Source organism: Anomaloglossus baeobatrachus, chromosome 2, assembly GCF_048569485.1.
Source record: "Anomaloglossus baeobatrachus isolate aAnoBae1 chromosome 2, aAnoBae1.hap1, whole genome shotgun sequence".
Taxonomy (NCBI): Eukaryota; Metazoa; Chordata; class Amphibia; order Anura; family Aromobatidae; genus Anomaloglossus; species Anomaloglossus baeobatrachus.
The window spans coordinates 103,281,554-103,300,232 of record NC_134354.1 but is presented as its reverse complement, the minus strand read 5'-3'; the positions used below and the strand labels follow the sequence as shown (position 1 = coordinate 103,300,232).

At 41.5% G+C, this 18,679-nt stretch overlaps 1 protein-coding gene across 1 annotated transcript; it reads left to right on the top strand.

Annotated features, from left to right (window-relative positions):
- The first annotated feature begins 3,442 nt into the window (after nucleotides 1-3,442).
- CRYBA1 (crystallin beta A1) lies at nucleotides 3,443-13,358 on the top strand. The gene is made up of 6 exons (XM_075333180.1): nucleotides 3,443-3,494; nucleotides 3,762-3,826; nucleotides 11,602-11,720; nucleotides 12,526-12,667; nucleotides 12,806-12,948; nucleotides 13,029-13,358. Exons 2-6 carry the CDS (start codon nucleotides 3,782-3,784, stop codon nucleotides 13,174-13,176), a joined length of 597 nt encoding a protein of 198 aa, XP_075189295.1. The 5' UTR covers nucleotides 3,443-3,494; nucleotides 3,762-3,781; the 3' UTR covers nucleotides 13,177-13,358.
- Nucleotides 13,359-18,679: the final 5,321 nt, after the last annotated feature.

Below are 18,679 nucleotides of genomic sequence, written 5' to 3'. Positions count from 1 at the left end.
TTTAAAAGCATTTCCACTAGGAAATTGTGTTTGGTTTACTCTATATTCTCTCTATAATCCTGGCCGAAGAGTGCAGTAGAGAAGTGAAGTCATTGCCAGTAGGCTCAATCATGCAGACCGAAATGTACATTGTGCAGGGCAGAGACTCACACAAGGGGCTGGGATCAGAGGGGACAATGGCACTGACTGTGTAATGCTGACACTGGGCAAAAAAGTTGGCATTAAGACCTGTACTTTAGCTTTCTATATAAACCCTGAAGCCAGGTCAGTTGGAGTAGGCAAGTGCCAGATGGAGATCCCCGCAGTTCAGACTGAGCGAGGTGAGTCCATGACACGGATGGAGAAACAGTTCTAAAAAGTTATTTTCAAAGAGAATAGTATGTAGTGGAATATATGTCAACAATCAGATAATGACAACTCTTTTGAGCATGGAGTCACAAAATATACAGGATATTCGTTCTTTTACAAGATGGCTACAAGGAGTCATAGTGTCGGACAGTAGAAGGACTTAACGCCCCAGTGCAAAACCAGTAGTATCCTGGGGACGACAGGTTCTGTACCCTTGAAGTTTAATGAGAAATTAGGTAGAAAATAATACTTCCTATTTGTCGTAAATGGAGAGCTCGGGCATTGACCAGTGCATGGTGTCGAATAGCTAGAGTCCCGGAAAAGACGAAAATATCCAGCTCCATCCAAACTAAAAGATGTGTCTATTTTATCTTAGCTAAAATCCATGTTCATTATTTTTTTTGAAAAATTCTGTATCACACAACTATGGATTTTAACTAAAATGAAAGAAACAAAGCTTCTCTTTTGGATGGAGCTGGGTATTTTTGTCATTTCCTCCAATCATCCTTGAAAATTACAGATATTCTAGGGGATTGTATGTAAAGGAGATCAGCCGAGCTATTGTTCATATAGGGGATGACAGTAAACATGGGTTATTCTCAAATTCTCAGCCTGCTATGGAATAAATGTGGTGGATCATTCTATAGATGGTCCTTTGATTTTATTATAAAAGTTGATCTCTGTGGCTCGATGATAATACATTTGATTTCAGATGTAATAGAGAAAATGTCAAAAATCAAAGGTTGGAATGTATTGGATTAGAAGGGTTTATTTTTAAATTAATAATCTCTGCAGATTTTTAGATATTTGGATTTTCTTTCAATGATGCCGCCTGTATATTGGGTGTGTTGGTGGTTGGGGGCCAAATAATGCATTTTCAGATATAAGTTGGAAGAAAAGTGATTCCAGCAGCTAAATAGGAAAGGGTTCTTTACAGTTAGAGCAGTCAGACTGTGGAATGCCCTACCACAAGAGGCAGTAATGGCAGATACTATAACAGCTGTTAAAAAAGGGCTGGTGATTTCCTCAGTACACACAACATTGTCAGTTATAAGTAACTTAATGACAAAATGTATAATTGGTGGAGGAAGGTTAAACTAGATGGACCTAGAGTATTTTTCATCCTATGTAACTATGTAAGTGGATGCTTTATGAAGGCAATCCCCTTTCATGTGTCCTTACTGAGCATGTCGGGCCCATATCATTAATGTATTTGTTTTTTCTTTCTATTTGTTAGAGTTTTTCACCTGTTTTAAATTTGTGCCTAATTCTTCTATTTTATGTGTTCACCTGTGGGTTTTTTGGAGGGGGTTTGCAGTTGTGGTCATGGTTTAATGTTTTCCAGATGACTCATTTGCAGGTTTTTGAAATGGTCTAAAAAAAAGTTCCAACCCTGATGTGATTCTATGCGTGCAAGTTGTTTTGGTGAAATTTTTGTGCCATTTTTGTACCAATTTTTGGACAAAAAAAAAGAAAGACAAAAAACCCACTGCCATAGATAAATAGATGGGGGTCACCTTTTTGGCAATCCCCTAAAAAGTCGAGCGTGAAAAGCTGCTTCATTGATTTTTGCACACTCATGTATTAAAGGGGTATTCCCATCTCCAAGATCCTATCCCAATATGTAGTAGGTGTAATAATAATAATAATAATACAGTGGAACCTTAGATTACAAGCATAATTGGTTCCGGGACTGCGCTCTTAAACCAAGTTACTCTTATATCAAAGCAAATTTTCTCATAAGAGATAATTGAAACACAGACAATTCGTTCCACAACCCAAATATATTTACTGTATTTATACAAACGTATTACAGTAATACAATATAATGTACTGTATTCATATACACTTATTACAGTACACTGATACAACATACTGTACAGTAAAAAACATATAAAGCAAATTAAACTGCCCGTTAGCTTACAATAGAATTGTTGGTGTGCGAGAGGTGCAGTATAAGCAATGTGCTGTACTGGTTATCAATAAGAAAGTACAATACTGTATCCACAAATGCAAATTGATAGATATGCTATATAGTATATACTGTACTGTACAATGGTATACAGCATACAGTACATATGGACAGAAAATTACCTCCAGAGCGGGTCAGAAGGCAGGGAAAGGACAGAACTAGACGTGTGCACGGTGAGTATTTGCTCTTATTGCAAATCATTGCTCTTAAACCAAGTTACAAATTTGTAAAAAGCTTTGCTTGTCTTGCAAAACGCTCTCAAACCAAGTTACTCTTAATCCAAGGTTACACTGTACTAGAAAATACCTCCTATAAGAAATGTAGTATAGTTCTCCTGATTCACCTGATTCTAAGAGGAGGGCAAGCCGACGTTGAGCGGGGGTGCCATTACGTCCTATTAGGGTGCCAACCTCCGCGGCAAGGTAGGGATAGGTCTGAGGGCATTTGACCATTCCCGCTCTGCACTGTAGCACTTTTCCCTTGTGTATCTTTTATGTATTTTTTTTTGTGTGTGAATTGTTTATATGTGGGATATCCAATTTTAATCTAAATCAAATAAAGGTTTTTTTTTTTTAAGGGTTCTTTTTCACAGTATATCTCTTCTCCTGATTCACCTCATCTTCAGGGCATTGCAGGACTTTAGGTATCTATAGTGAGGCTATGTGCGCACGTTGCGTATTTGCATGCAGTTACGCTGCGATCTGCACCGCAGCGTAACTGCATGCGTCCTGCGTCCCCTGCATAATCTATGAAGATTATGCAGGACATGTGCGCACGTGGCGTATTAGAGCGCAGCACTTCAGCTGCTGCCCGAATCGCGCATTCTAAGAAGTGACATGTCACTTCTTTCGTGCGCTCTGCCTGCGGGTCCCGCTCTGTCTATGGGAGGGGCTGCAGTCAGAGAGCATGAAATCGGCTTTTTTTTTTTTTTCATTACGGACTCTTTCTGCAGCGATTTGAAGCACACGTGTGCTGTTCAAATCGCTGCAGAAATTTCTGCAGGGACAGAGCGCTACGTGCGCACATAGCCTTACGACCACGCATCTAGGGAAAGTTAGTTAGTTAGTCAGTTCCTCATGGTCGTAACCATGGATACCTAAGGTCCTGCAATACCCTCAACATGAGATAAGTGAAATAGTGATTCAGGAGAACTATACTACATTGCTAATTGGAGGTATTTACTAATATTATTAGTATTATTACACCTGCTACATATAGGGATAGGACCTTGGCGATGAGAATACCCCTTTATGTTAATTTGCTTGTGCTTAAAGCGTTAGTTTTAGTCAGTAGTTCTTTAGAAAGTGCCTAATTTTAAGGTTACGCCGGTCATTTAAGGCAGCCATATTATTTACTTCTGGACTGAATAGCAATAAAAGTTGTGCAATCACTAAACTATTCCATTGTTTAGATTATGATATGTTTCCTTTTTGTTTTCTAGAAGACATCACCTCTGAAAAAATGGCCCAAACTAACCCGCTTCCCGTTCCTCAGGGACCCTGGAAGGTATCCAATGATTGCTTACATAGGATAACAATAACATAGTTATGTAGAAGTCAGACACAATGCTGTGACTGGATGTAGATTATACGCCTCACTTTCTGTCTTTTATCCTGAACTGGTTCCAACGAGGAGATCATGTTATAGAAGAGCATTACCAAAAATGACTAAAAAAAAGGGACTCCGTTTATTTATTGTATTTCTTGTCAGTGACTCAAATAGTTTCTTATGTTTGGCACCAAGAACAAAAAAAAAAACCATAAGACCGGTGAAACAAAATAGCCATTCATCATTCTTATCTGACTAAAGTAGGAACGAACCACAAGGAAAAAGTTATTGTGTTCACTAATCACATATCTGCATTATAACACAATGATAGTCACCAAGAAGAATATTAGATCCCCCGCAGGTTACACCTCTAATTAAAGGGAATCTGTCACCAGGTTTTAGCTCCCATCTGAGAGCAGCATAATGTAGAGACAGAGACCCTGATTCCAGCGATGTGTCACTTACTGAACTGATTACTAACATTTTGATAAAATCAATGTTTTCTCTGCTGCAGAACTAGCAGATATAGAGAGCTCATGAATATGCTGGACTACCTGCAGCACGCCAAGTAGTCCTCTAATGATAATCTCTTGCTAATTAATCAGTGATTTATCAAAATTACACAAAGCAGCCCAGTAAGTGACACATCGCTGGAATCAGGATCTCTGTCTCTACATTATGCTGCTCTCAGATTAGGTGGAAAAAACCATGTGAGAAATTCCCTTTAAAGGGAATTTGTATCCAGATTTTTGCTACCTAATCTGAGAACTGAATAATGTAGAGAAGACCCTGTTTCTAGCAATTTGTCACTTACTGGGTTGCTTGCTGTAGTTTTCATAAAATCCCTGTTTTATCAGCAGGAGATTATCATTAGATGACTAGTAAACCAGCTGCCATGTAGAATTTAGAAATAATATTCTCCTAGGCATTACAAGGTTCTTATGCAGGTAGTTCCTCAGGAAAATTGCAACAAAGAATGCTACACTCTGACAGATAAGGCGTCCAGTGCACATGTAATTGTGCTCAGAACATGACAAGATGACTATAGATGAACTTGAAAATCATTGTTTTATTTGCTGCAAATATACCAGTTCTCTAAATGCTGAGCTCTGTGTAACTCTACCCACATTACAGATTGACAGTTTTTTGTGTATATTGTGCATAGCCAGAAAGCTGCCAATCTGTGATGGAAGCGGAGTGATACACAGATCATGAGCATAGAAGACAACATGGCAATAGATGAACTTGAAAACAGGATGTAGCAGCACTTGATACTTGAATAAAGTGCTAATCTATTGAAACATATATAAGATGACATCCCCATCGGTAATGCCGTTTTACTTTAGCTCATGCACAACGGCATCGGTCAATGGGATTGTTGTGTGTCAGCTCAGTTTGTATATGTTATATTAAATTAGTGCATTATCCAAGCATCACGTGCTGCTACATCTCTTAAAGTTCATCTACAAGTCATGTACTCCTCCATATTCACGAGTCTGTCTCCACCACTGATTGGCAACTTTCTGCCTTTGCACAGTGTACACACAGAGCTGTCAATCTGTAGTGTGGGTGGAGTTACACAGAACTCATTCAGATAACTGGTAGATCTGCAGCAAATAAAAGGGATTTTATCAAAACGGCAGAAAGCATAATAGTAATTGACAAATCGCTGGAATCAGGGTCTCTGCCCCTATATCATGTTTATTTTCAGCTGGGGTAGCAAGAACCTGGTGACAGATTCCATTTAATTCAGATGAGGCATGGCTACTTTATTCTAGAAACACTACTACATATGTCCATTATTTCTGTCTGTTTTTGCAGTGGTACCTAATTGAAGTGAATGGGTCTGCGCTTCAGTACCTCATATTGCCTATGGACAGACAAGGCCCTGTAAATAAAAAAAAAAAATGAGCAGACATGTTTTCTAACCTAATGTAACCCTTTTACCTAACAAAATTAAGTTGTGGCCTAAAGCTCTTAAAACGCCACGGTGGCTCAGTGGTTAGCACAGCCGTGTTGGGGTCCTGGGTTCAAATCCTACCAAGGAAAACATCTACAAGGAGTTTGCATGGTCTCCCTGGTGTCCCTGGCTTCCCCCCACACCCCAAAGACACCCTGATAGGAAATTTATATTGGGAGCTCCAATGTCACCAATGTATAGCACTGTGGAATTAATAGCGCTATATAAATGAATAAATATTAATATTATGGTTAGGCTGAAATTTGGGGCATCTGGGATTGGGCTACCTAAGGCTTTGTAATTACGAACACCTATGGGGAAATTTATTAAACTATTTTTGTTAGTATTCTGCAAATTATGGAACGACATTTGCAACATTTTTATTTCATGCATCTCAATAATTTCATTTTTTAATAGGTTTATTATAATTTACTATGAAAAAATGATAGTGAAAATCTATACCAGCTATGAACTATTTCAATTCGTGGTTGGACCATTAAAAGATGGGCTAAATTTATTAAGGGGTTAAAGGGAATCTGTCAAAAAGATTTCACCCCCAAAAATATTGATATTCACATGCAGTTCTTTCAAAGACAAGTTTAGCAATACCTTTACATGACCAGTACATTCATCTGTTACTGAGAAATCAGCGTTTCAATGGACATGCAAATGAGGCTAAAGGTTTATTGTAGATCTGAAGCCTCTGCCACTCCAGCTCTTTTCACCGCCCAGCGCTACCTCCTCCTGTTTGACTGTCGACTCCTTTGCTGAAGGCATACAGTATAGAGGCTGTCAGTTGAGCAAGAGGAGGCGGCATTGGGTAGGAAATAGAGGTGGAGTGACAGAGATTTCAGATCTACAATAGCTCTTCAGCCTCATTTGCATATTAATTTAAGCTCTGATTTCTCTTTAATAGAGGCACAGACTGGCCATGTAAAGGTATTGCTGGACTTGTCTTTGAAAGAGCTACATGTGCATATAAATAGTTTGCAGAGTGAAATCCTGCTGATAGATTCCCTTTAACCCCTTCACGACCATGGACGGATATATCCGTCATGGATCGTGTCCCGGTAAGCCCCGCCCCCTGCCGCGGGCAGGCGGCGTGGATCGGCACACATATCAGCTGTTTTCAACAGCTGACATGTGTGCCTACATGTTCCGAGTGGAATCGCATTCCACCCGGAACATTAACCCCTTAGATCTCGCTGCCAAAGTCTGGCAGCGAGATCTATATGCGCGCGGCCATCTTTTTTTCTTACCGCCTCCCCCTCCGGACGTCACGTGAGTGATCACGTGACGTTCGGTGGTTGCCATCGTAGCACAGGGTCATGTGATGACGCCTGGTGCTACGAAGTTTCACTTTCATTCTTCCTCGGCACGGAGCAGAGGAAGAAAGAAAGTGACTATTTCTGCTGTTTACAGCGGTATAGCTGTAATCAGCAGATAGCAATCAGCAATCGGATTGCTGATCGCTATAGCCCCCTAGGGGGTCTAGTAAAATAAAATAAAAAAAGTAAAAAAAAAGTTTTAAAAAATTAAAAAAAAAACAAAAAACCTAAAAGTTCAAATCACCCCCCTTTCCCCCCATTGAAAATTAAAGGGTTAAAAAATAAATAAATATACACATATTTGGTATCGCCGCGTTCAGAAATGCCCGATCTATCAAAATATAAAATCAATTAATCTGATTGGTAAACGGCGTAGTGGCAAAAAAATTCCAAACGCCAAAATTACGTTTTTTGGTCGCCGCAAGTTTTACGCAAAATGTAATAACAGGCGATCAAAACGTAGCATCTGCGCAAAAATGCTACCATTAGAAACATCAGCTCGAGACGCAAAAAATAAGCCGTCACTGAGCCATAGATCCCAAAAAATAAGAACGCTACGTGTTTCGGAAAATGGCGCAAAACGTGCGCCACTTTTATTGGACAAACTTGTGAATTTTTTTTAACCCCTTAGTTACAAGTAAACCTATACATGTTTGGTGTCTACAAACTCGCACCGACCTCAGGTATCATACCCACACATCAGTTTTACCATATAGTGAACACCGTGAATAAAACATCCCAAAAACTATTGTGCCATCACACTTTTTTTGCAATTTTTCCACACTTGGAATTTTTTTGCTGTTTTCCAGTACACCATATGGTAAAACTTATGGTTTCATTTAAAAGTACAACTTGTCCCGCAAAAAACAAGCCCTCATATGGCAAGATTGATGGAAAAATAAAAAAGTTACGGCTCTTGGAAGAAGGGGAGCAAAAAACAAAAACGCAAAAACGGAAAGTGCCCCGGGGCTGAAGGGGTTAAACTTTGAGCATCTTACTCCATTTGTATGTGAAATGTCAGTTTTATGAAATTCCTCTTAAGGCTTGAGCAATACAGCGACTTTGGCTTCACCACTGTTATATTACAACATAATATAGGTAAATGGAGTCGTATTGCAATCCTCAAGGTGCTACAGCTATCAACTTGCAACTCAATATAATTTTTGCAATTTGCTTATCAAGGTTGATGTACCTTGCGGATCACAATTTAAATAAATTCACTTGAATTATACTGTAATGTAGTACGGGCATACATCGATCTTTGGCCATGTAACCTAACATAGTCACATGAAATTTCTTTGCTGTACCACACATGACACTATGGGGAAAATAAGGATTTGATACCCTTCTGATTTTGCAAGTTTTCCCCACCTATAGAGAATGGAAAGGTCTGTAATTTTTATTGTAGCTACACTTCAACTGTGACAGAATCCCCCCAAGAAATCCAGAAAATTACATTATATGATTTTGAAATAATGAATTTGCATTTTAGTGCATGAAATAAGTATTTAATAAAATAGAAAAAGAGAACTTAATATTTTGTACAGATACCTTTGTTTGCAATTACAGAGGTCAGACGGTTCCTGTAGTTCAAGAGTACGTTTGCACACACTATAATTGGGCTTTTCGCCCACTCCTCCATACAGATCTTCTTCATATCTTTCTGATTTCGGGGCTGTCACTGGGCAACTTTAAGTTTCAACTCCCTCCAAAGATTTTCTATTGGGTTCAGGTCTGGAGAATGGTTTTACAATTGGGTTGGTGTTCTTGGGGTTGTACTCAACCTTTTTCCTCCAAACACAGTGAGTGAAGTTGATACCAAAAAGTTCTATTTTGGTCTCATGTGACCACATGACCTTCTCTCATGCCTCCTTTGGATCACCCAGATGGACATTGGCAAACTTCAAATGGGCCTGTACATGTGCTGGGGGACCTTGCGTCTCCTGTATGATTTTAATCCATGATGGCGTAGTGTGTTACTAAGGGTAATCTTTGAGACTGTGGTCCCAGCTTTTGTCAGGTCATTGACCAGGTCCTCCCGTATAGTTCTGGGCTGATTCCTGACCTTTTTCAGAATAATCTTTACCCCACGAGGTGTGATCTTACATGTAGACCCAGACAATGTAGGATTAACAGTCATCGTGTGTTTCTTCCATTTTCTAACAATTGCGCCAACAGTTGATATCTTCTCACCAAGCTGCTTGCCTATTGTTTTGTTGCCCATCCCAGCATTGTGCAGGTCTACAATTTTGTCTCTATTGTCCTTAAACAGCTCACAGAGAGGTTGGAGTGTGATTGATTGAGTGTGTGGACAGGTGTCTATTATACAGGTAACGCCTTCAAACAGTTCAACAATTAAAACAGGTGATAAGTGCAGAGAAGGAAGGCTTCTAAAAATAAAAATAACTGGTCTGTGAGACCCAGAATTCTTGCTGGTTGGTAGGTGACCAAATACTTATTTAATTCAATAAATTGCAAATTATTTATTTAAAAATCATACAATGTGATTTTCTGGATTTCTTATATTCTGTCTGTCACAGGTGAAGTGACCTAAGATAAAAATTACAAACCCTTCCAATTTTTGTAGGTGGGAAAACTTGCAAAATCAGCAGAACATCAAATACTTACAGTTAGGTCCAGAAATATTTGGACATTGACACAAGTTTTGTTATTTTAGCTGTTTACAAAAACATGTTCAGAAATACAATTATATATATAATATGGGCTGAAAGTGCACACTCCCAGCTGCAATATGAGAGTTTTCACATCCAAATCGGAGAAAGGGTTTAGGAATCATAGGTCTGTAATGCATAGCCTCCTCTTTTTCAAGGGACCAAAAGTAATTGGACAAGGGACTCTAAGGGCTGCAATTAACTCTAAAGGCGTCCCCCTCGTTAACCTGTAATCAATGAAGTAGTTAAAAGGTCTGGGGTTGATTACAGGTGTGTGGTTTGCATTTGGAAGCTGTTGCTGTGACCAGACAACATGCGGTCTAAGGAACTCTCAATTGAGGTGAAGCAGAACATCCTGAGGCTGAAAAAAAAGAAAAAATCCATCAGAGAGATAGCAGACATGCTTGGAGTAGCAAAATCAACAGTCGGGTTCATTCTGAGAAAAAAGGAATTGACTGGTGAGCTTGGGAACTCAAAAAGGCCTGGGCGTCCACGGATGACAACAGTGGTGGATGATCGCCGCATACTTTCTTTGGTGAAGAAGAACCCGTTCACAACATCAACTGAAGTCCAGAACACTCTCAGTGAAGTAGGTGTATCTGTCTCTAAGTCAACAGTAAAGAGAAGACTCCATGAAAGTAAATACAAAGGGTTCACATCTAGATGCAAACCATTCATCAATTCCAAAAATAGACAGGCCAGAGTTAAATTTGCTGAAAAACACCTCATGAAGCCAGCTCAGTTCTGGAAAAGTATTCTATGGACAGATGAGACAAAGATCAACCTGTACCAGAATGATGGGAAGAAAAAAGTTTGGAGAAGAAAGGGAACGGCACATGATCCAAGGCACACCACATCCTCTGTAAAACATGGTGGAGGCAACGTGATGGCATGGACATGCATGGCTTTCAATGGCACTGGGTCACTTGTGTTTATTGATGACATAACAGCAGACAAGAGTAGCCGGATAAATTCTGAAGTGTACCGGGATATACTTTCAGCCCAGATTCAGCCAAATGCCGCAAAGTTGATCGGACGACTCTTCATAGTACAGATGGACAATGACCCCAAGCATACAGCCAAAGCTACCCAGGAGTTCATGAGTGCAAAAAAGTGGAACATTCTGCAATGGCCAAGTCAATCACCAGATCTTAACCCAATTGAGCATGAATTTCACTTGCTCAAATCCAGACTTAAGACGGAAAGACCCACAAACAAGCAAGACCTGAAGGCTGCGGCTGTAAAGGCCTGGCAAAGCATTAAGAAGGAGGAAACCCAGCGTTTGGTGATGTCCATGGGTTCCGGACTTAAGGCAGTGATTGCCTCCAAAGGATTTGCAACAAAATATTGACAATAAAAAATATTTTGTTTGGGTTTGGTTTATTTGTCCAATTACTTTTGACCTCCTAAAATGTGGAGTGTTTGTAAAGAAATGTGTACAATTCCTACAATTTCTATCAGATATTTTTGTTCAAACCTTCAAATTAAACGTTACAATCTGCACTTGAATTCTGTTGTAGAGGTTTCATTTCAAATCCAATGTGGGGGCATGCAGAGCCCAACTCGCGAAAATTGTGTCACAGTCCAAATATTTCTGGACCTAACTGTATTTTCCCCATTGAATATGACTATTCCTGTGATGCATTTGTGAATTTTCCACCAGTAGTCCATAAGTAATCTACTTACATTCAGACTGGAAAGACAGGTAACCAAGTTCTATGAAGCTCGACTTATGTGCTTATACACATGATAAGAGGTACATTTCTCTTATAGATCACAGTATACGACCAAGAAAATTTCCAAGGAAAGAGGATGGAATTTACTTCCTCCTGTGCAAACATCATGGAGTGCGGCTTTGACAACATTAGGTCTCTGAAGGTGGAATCTGGAGCGTAAGTATGGGAGCACATGATTCATTTTTAAAGGGAACCTGTTAGGTGCAATATACACCCGGAACCACAAGCAGTTCTGGGTGCATATTGCTAATCCCTGTCTTGCAGTACCAGCCTATAGTAGCACACAAAAAGTATTTCTAAAGATCCCATATGATATGCTAATGAGTGCAGGGACTTGTTGCAAGGGTGTTAGTTCCTTTGGCTAGTCGGCCCCCTTAGCATGTAAGCACGCCCCTGTGGGTGTGCTTAAATGCTAATGAATGTCTGTCTGCTGCCATTGCGTCTGACTCCTAGATTTCGACTCAGTGCACATGATCCCAGACTTTCGGTCATGCACACTATGAAGCCATGTGTATGCGCCCTGGCTTCAAACTCATGTAGTGCGCATGACCGAAAGTCCAGGATCATGCACACTGAGCCGAAATCCAGGAGTCGGATGCGATGGCAGCAGAGAAGTGAGCGCGACCATACTCTGACTTTGCACATTCATTAGCATGTTAGCAGGCCCACAGAGGGGTGCTAAGGGGGCTGACTAGCCAAGGGAAGTAACGTCCTTGCGACTAGTCGCAGGCTTCATTAGCATATCATATGGGATCTTTAGAAACACTTTTTCTAAAGATCCCTTTATGTATGCTACTAGATACAGGGGCAGTTAAGCAGGAATTAGCAATATGCACCCAGAACTGCTCGTGGTTCTTGGTACATATTACACCTGACAGGTTCCCTTTAAGGCTACTGAAGGTGCAATTTCCAATGCAAAGCATTCTATGGCTTGATAATGACTTTATTCATATGTACACAGCTGGATTGGATTTGAGCATACAAGTTTCTGTGGTCAGCAGTTTGTCCTGGAGAGAGGAGAGTACCCCCGCTGGGATGCATGGAGTGGCAGCAATGCTTATCACATCGAACGCCTGATGTCTTTCCGCCCAATCTGTTCTGCTGTAAGTGCAAATAAATTGGCAAAAAGTCTAAATAGATGTGTTTGTAAAAAAAGATTTGACATGTGGAAAAGTTGTGATGAAGTTTTCTTTGTGGTTTCTGATGATTTCTGCACTTTACATCTACAGTTTAAATTACAGAACCATAAGGAATCCAAACTGGTCATTTTTGAGAAAGAGAACTTCATTGGTCGCCAGTGGGAGATGTGCGATGACTATCCTTCTCTGCAGGCGATGGGCTGGGGCAACAATGAAGTTGGATCCATGAAAGTTCAATGTGGCACGTAAGTGCATGGATACAGTACAATATATATATATATATACTTTTGACCTTGATCTTCTTACATCTGGCTTTCTCTTACAGATGGGTGTGCTACCAATACCCTGGTTATCGTGGGTACCAGTACATTTTGGAATGTGACCACCATGGAGGTGAATACAAGCACTGGAGAGAATGGGGTTCTCATGCCCAGACCTTCCAGATCCAGTCTATTCGGCGCATCCAGCAGTAAAGGGCCAAGACTCTTCTGTCACTTACCCCTTGCCTTGTTTGCGAGCGGTCGACCTTCACAGGCTTTCTGTGGTGCTACCAATCTCTTTTATTGCTAATATAGAGGATACAGAAAACTTTTAATGTACTGTGAATGCATTTTGGGAAAATTACTTATTAATTGTACCAACTGCGAAAATGAAAAATAAATGTACTTCTGAAGAAAAAAAAACAATGACATTTTCAGTTCTTTCTTTGTTTCATTTCTAAGAAAAAATGTTTTAAAGTGCCTTTTGAACTCGAGAAGTCAAATTCTTAAAATGTGCAGCTCAGGCTGTTGTGACACTATGTCATGTGCCAAGAGTTTCTTCCACTAAATGTGGGAATGAATATTCCAGCCAAGATTCAATAACAAGTAATATCATAATAATTTTTATAACAAGATGAATAACAAATTTACATTTGCAGTAAATATAAGCTGTGAAAATGTTCCACTTACAACATTACATTTTCTTTATAAAATAAAATGTATAATTTTCCACTTTTAACACTGGTCATTAAAGCTATCTAATGCCAGTGTCACACAGAACGATATATCGGGCGATATGTCGTCCGGGTCACGTCGTTAGTGACGCACATCCGGCATCGTTAGAGATATCGTACCGTGTGACACCACCGAACGACTGTGAATAAGCAAAAATACTCACCTTATCGTTGCTCGTTGAGACGTCGTTCATTTTCAAAATGTCGGTCCTCCTTCTGTGCGCCGGTTGTTCATCATTCCCGGGGCAGCACACATCGCTCCATGTGACACCCCGAGAACGACGAACACAGCTTACCTTCCTCCCGCTGACAATGCGGAAGGAAGAAGGTGGGCGGGATGTTACGTCCCGCTCATCTCCGCCCCTCCGTTTCTATTGGCCAGCCGCTGTGTGACGTCGCTGTGACGCCGAACATCCCTCCCCCTTCAGGAAGAGGATGTTCGCCGCCCACAGCGAGATCGTTCAGCAGGTAAGTGCGTGTGACGGGGGGTTAACGACTCTGTGCGCCATGGGCAATTAATTGACCGTTATGCACAAACGGCGGGGGCGGGTGCGATCGTTCATGTGATCGCACGATAAATCGTCCCGTGTGACGTCGGCATTAGACTCAAACTTCCTATTATTTCAGGAAGAGTTTCCAGCAGTTCCTTATAATCAGAGGCAGGATAACGATGACCACTAGAAACATTTGAAAATAAAGGATCCTCCAGTCACAACATTCAATGTTACAGTTGACCCTGCTCCCCCTCCCTTCACAATGACCTTTTCTCACACTAATGGCATACAATGAAATCACAGGGCCCCTCAGCAAATTGCCCCCACCCCCATATTTCGCAGAGTCATATCTTCCAACTTTTATAAACCAGGAGGACATGTTTTTATATCCCTATTGAAGCCCCTTGGTGTTCTCATAAGAGATACCCGTTTTATGATGCTTCCCAAAATGCTTCCATCCACACACACTGAACATGTTTTTCCACAGTGAATACTCTCACAGTTTCACCTCATATTTATTAGAATGTGATGAATCCATAGTCCTTCTGTGACGCCCCTGGACTATCAGGTCGTCAGAGGGTACTGCACAAGCTGCCCTTCCGAGCAGTATTCCGCCTCCCTCTTGGTTCTGGGTCCCTAACTAAATGGTGTTGCCTCCAACAGCAAATCAAATCCTAGATACACCCTGCACCACACCCACCAGACACACCAGTGGACGACTTGAGTGGAATAGAGTCGCCCACCTGGAGGGTCATGGAGGGGAGGGGAGGAGTGTAGTCTGTGAGGAGTCGAGTCTGACAGTTGAAAGAGAGTTGTTGGGAAGTAGCCCTCGAGCTGTGAGGAGCTCAGAGGAAGTCGGGAGTGGTGACTCCTGAAGGAACTATCTAGGTTGTAGACGGTGGCCTAGGCCTAGAGGAGTAGGACCCCCGGTCACAGGGGATTGTGGTGAGGTGCTTGGACCTGTCGAGGAGGACAGCCGGCAGCCTAGAACTATCACTGGTCTGGGACCGAAGGCACGACGGGGTACACAGACCCTAGGTCGGAGAGTAGCTTCAGGCAACCCGACAATTCACCTGAGGAGAACGGAGCCTTTATGATCTGCTCCCACCCGCTCTATAATCGGGGCATTAGCGCAACGAGGGGGATAGGACTTTCCAAATCCAAAACGGTACAGATAATCCCAAGCGTGAGCCCTGAGAGCAAGCTCTCATACTTAGCCATAGTAGGGAGCGGGGCCCGACTAGTTCCATGCTACTGGGCCATCAAGTTGAAGTCAAACTAAGTGCCAGGAGGCAGGTCACGGATCACCAGGCAGCACCATTGGGAACGGGACCCGGACGAGCTCCCCTCAGCGGCACTGGTACTCAGAGACTTGGTTTACCCGGTTGTCAGTGTCTGCTTATGAACTGAGTGAGTATGAGAGTGACCCCTGCACCCCACAGCACCCCTCACCGAGTCCCGGGGCATCCCCCTACCCGTGGAGGGTTACAACACCTTGCTGCCCCACTTCATCACCCCGGGTACTCCCAACGGCAGCGGCGGTACTCCCCAAATTACCATACACCACGGGTGGCGTCATGAACTACATATCATCTCCCCTGTAAATATCCCCCTTATATTTGAGTGGCCGCACGACCCCCAGGTCCGGAGACCCTTGAGCCAAAGCGAACCCGGATCCGAGCAGCTCAGCTGCTTCCACGGGGACGGCACACCTCCAGGAAAGAGTATGATGTCTGCACAGTGCCACCAACATAACATAATACCCCACTGCATTATGCACCTGAATTACTCCTCCCCTATTAGTATAGTATCCCAATAGTCATAGTCCCCCCAAATACACACACACAGTACCATGGCCTTCACAAAGTATTCTGGCCTATCATTATGATGTCCCCACTCAGTATGCAGGCCCCACAGCCCCCTACTCAGTATGGAGGCTCCCACGGCCCTCTACTAAGTATGGAGGCCCACACAGCTCACCACATAGAATGAAGGCCCCCCACACAGAATGAGAACCCCCCCAATCCCCAAATCAATATGAGAGCTCTCACAGTCCCCCACGGCCCCTAACACAGTATTGTGACCTCCTTAGGCTCTACTTAGTATAATGCCCCCCCACAAGCCCAGCACTCATTCACAATTGCCCCCTCATTCAGTATTCACCTTGCCCCATTTCCCCAGCACCTGTCTGTGCTGTGTGAGTTCTTTGGCTTCAGCACAGCAGGCGCGATGTAGTGACATTATGCTAGTTTCACAGGCACCCAGACACACCAATCTATTCAATGGTATCTGCAGCCTGAGGATTAAGTGCCCCATTGCGACTGCAATTCCCCTTGCTCACACTCATTAGATACTTCAAAACAAGAGATAGGACCGGGGCCTGAACATGTGGATTAGCTGAACAACACGAAGTTAGAGGCTAATATAGCCTCAGTGGTCAGTGTAAAAATGGTAAGATTTATAATTTTCATTTTTAATAAAGATTGTGATATGGAAAAACATTGCCTAATTTTTTTAAAACAATACTGTACATTTAACAGAAAATTCCTATTTTAAACATGTTTTTTTCTGATAGCACAGTCCTCTAAATATTACATTTAGACAAACGCAACAAAGTGAAAAAAATAAAAGGACTCCAAAGTCAAAGAGTAACGTGCAGTGTGAAATCCAAGAATGAATACACTGATGAGCAAAAGCGTAACAATGTTTTGAACTTTTCACTTTCAGGCTCCATATCTCACCATCCACTACATCTTTGAGCATGAGATTACCTTCATTTTATAGACAATCATCTTGGTTTATCTGATACAGAACTTTGATTTGCCACCATTTAGAATATGATTAGTTATGCAGACTCTTGTCATGTCTCTGCCTTGTTACTGTTTTGCTTCTTCAAAACGCCCTCAATTTTAATTTTTATATATTATAAATCTACCTTTGTCATTCAATACTACTGGAATCCTTTTGGGCATGCTCTTGATCGAAATTTGACCCCAGGTCTCTTCTACACAGTCCCAATGTTGGTGCATACAAGTTGAAATACTTGGGGATGTATACAGCTTTTTCTTCAACTCTACCCACAAGTCTTCAATTGGGTTGAGGTCTGGGGACTGTGGGAGCCAATCCAGCACCTCTACTTCATTGTAATTAAATCATTTCTTTGACAATCTTGAAGTATGCTTTGGGTCCTTGTCGTGCTGGAACACTGTTGTCCTATTTATACCCTTAGTACTTGAGTGTATGAAGGAAGTCTTCTTGTAAGATACTCACATATAGCTCACCATTGAGACCACCATCGATCCTGGCCATGTATTCAATGCCTTTATCTGTGAAAGACCCCATAACATTAAGCTTCCTCAACCGAACTGGCCAGTTCCTTCAATTTTTTTATCTGTTAGCCCCTTTTTCCATTGTTTCTTCCAGACCCATTTGCACCCATCAGAGCCTAGCCTACTGATTTTCATCCCATCACTCCAATCACCCGTTTCCAATCTTCTACTTTCCACTTTTCATACTTTTTTTGCAAACTTGAGGCAACTCTTCTTATGATGATATTGAAGTTGATGCTTCTTCACCTTTTTTCAGGCCACCATTACAGACTTGTGTAACATGCATCACACGGTGCTTGCATGGATGTCTGTCTCACTATTATGAAGCATACGAGCCGCCTCCACTGCCATGTTTGTCATGTCAGTGCTGATAGACCGTGTGATGAGCCAACTTGTTGACTCCGATATTTTGCCTACACGTCATCTCTTTGCTTTTGAGTCGATGGACGAAGTTCATTTCACAATCATCCAACTGTAATGGCCTCACATGATATAGTGTGGCAATTTTCTTGGCTGAAAGAGCACTGTCGATGAGCTGGATGATGCTGTTTCTTTTTCTTGGGAAATTTTCATGGCTGCTCCTCCATTCGAACCAGTGAACTTTCGCTTGGGAATAAACTAAATAACACATTGAGTTATTAGAGAATGTGAAAACAGGTTGTAATTTGTATTCAGGAAGAAAAAGAGCAAAACAGTAACAATGCAGTGACATGACAAGAATGTGCATAACTAATCATATGCTAAATAGTTACAAGCCAAATTTATGTATGAAATAGCCAAGATCACTGTCTATAAAATGAACGTAGTCTCATGATCGAAACTGTAGTGAATGGTGAAATATGGAGCCTGAGAGCCAAAAGTTCAAAACATTGTTACCCTTTTGCTTGTTATAAACCTATAGAGAGTGAGTCAGAGATCCACCAAAATTGAATGCAAAATTATAATTTATTAAATACATATTAATATAAACAACAACAACAAAAGGGTGCTCAAAGAGGAATCCAAGGTAAGGGGGACATCATAGCGCAGGACACATATATATCAACAGGGTGGGTATAAAGTGCACATGCAAATAGCAGCAACAACATATAGCAGCAGGGTATATAGTATATGTAATGGAGAGAGGTATTACCAACCACCGCTGGAAGTAAAGTGCAAA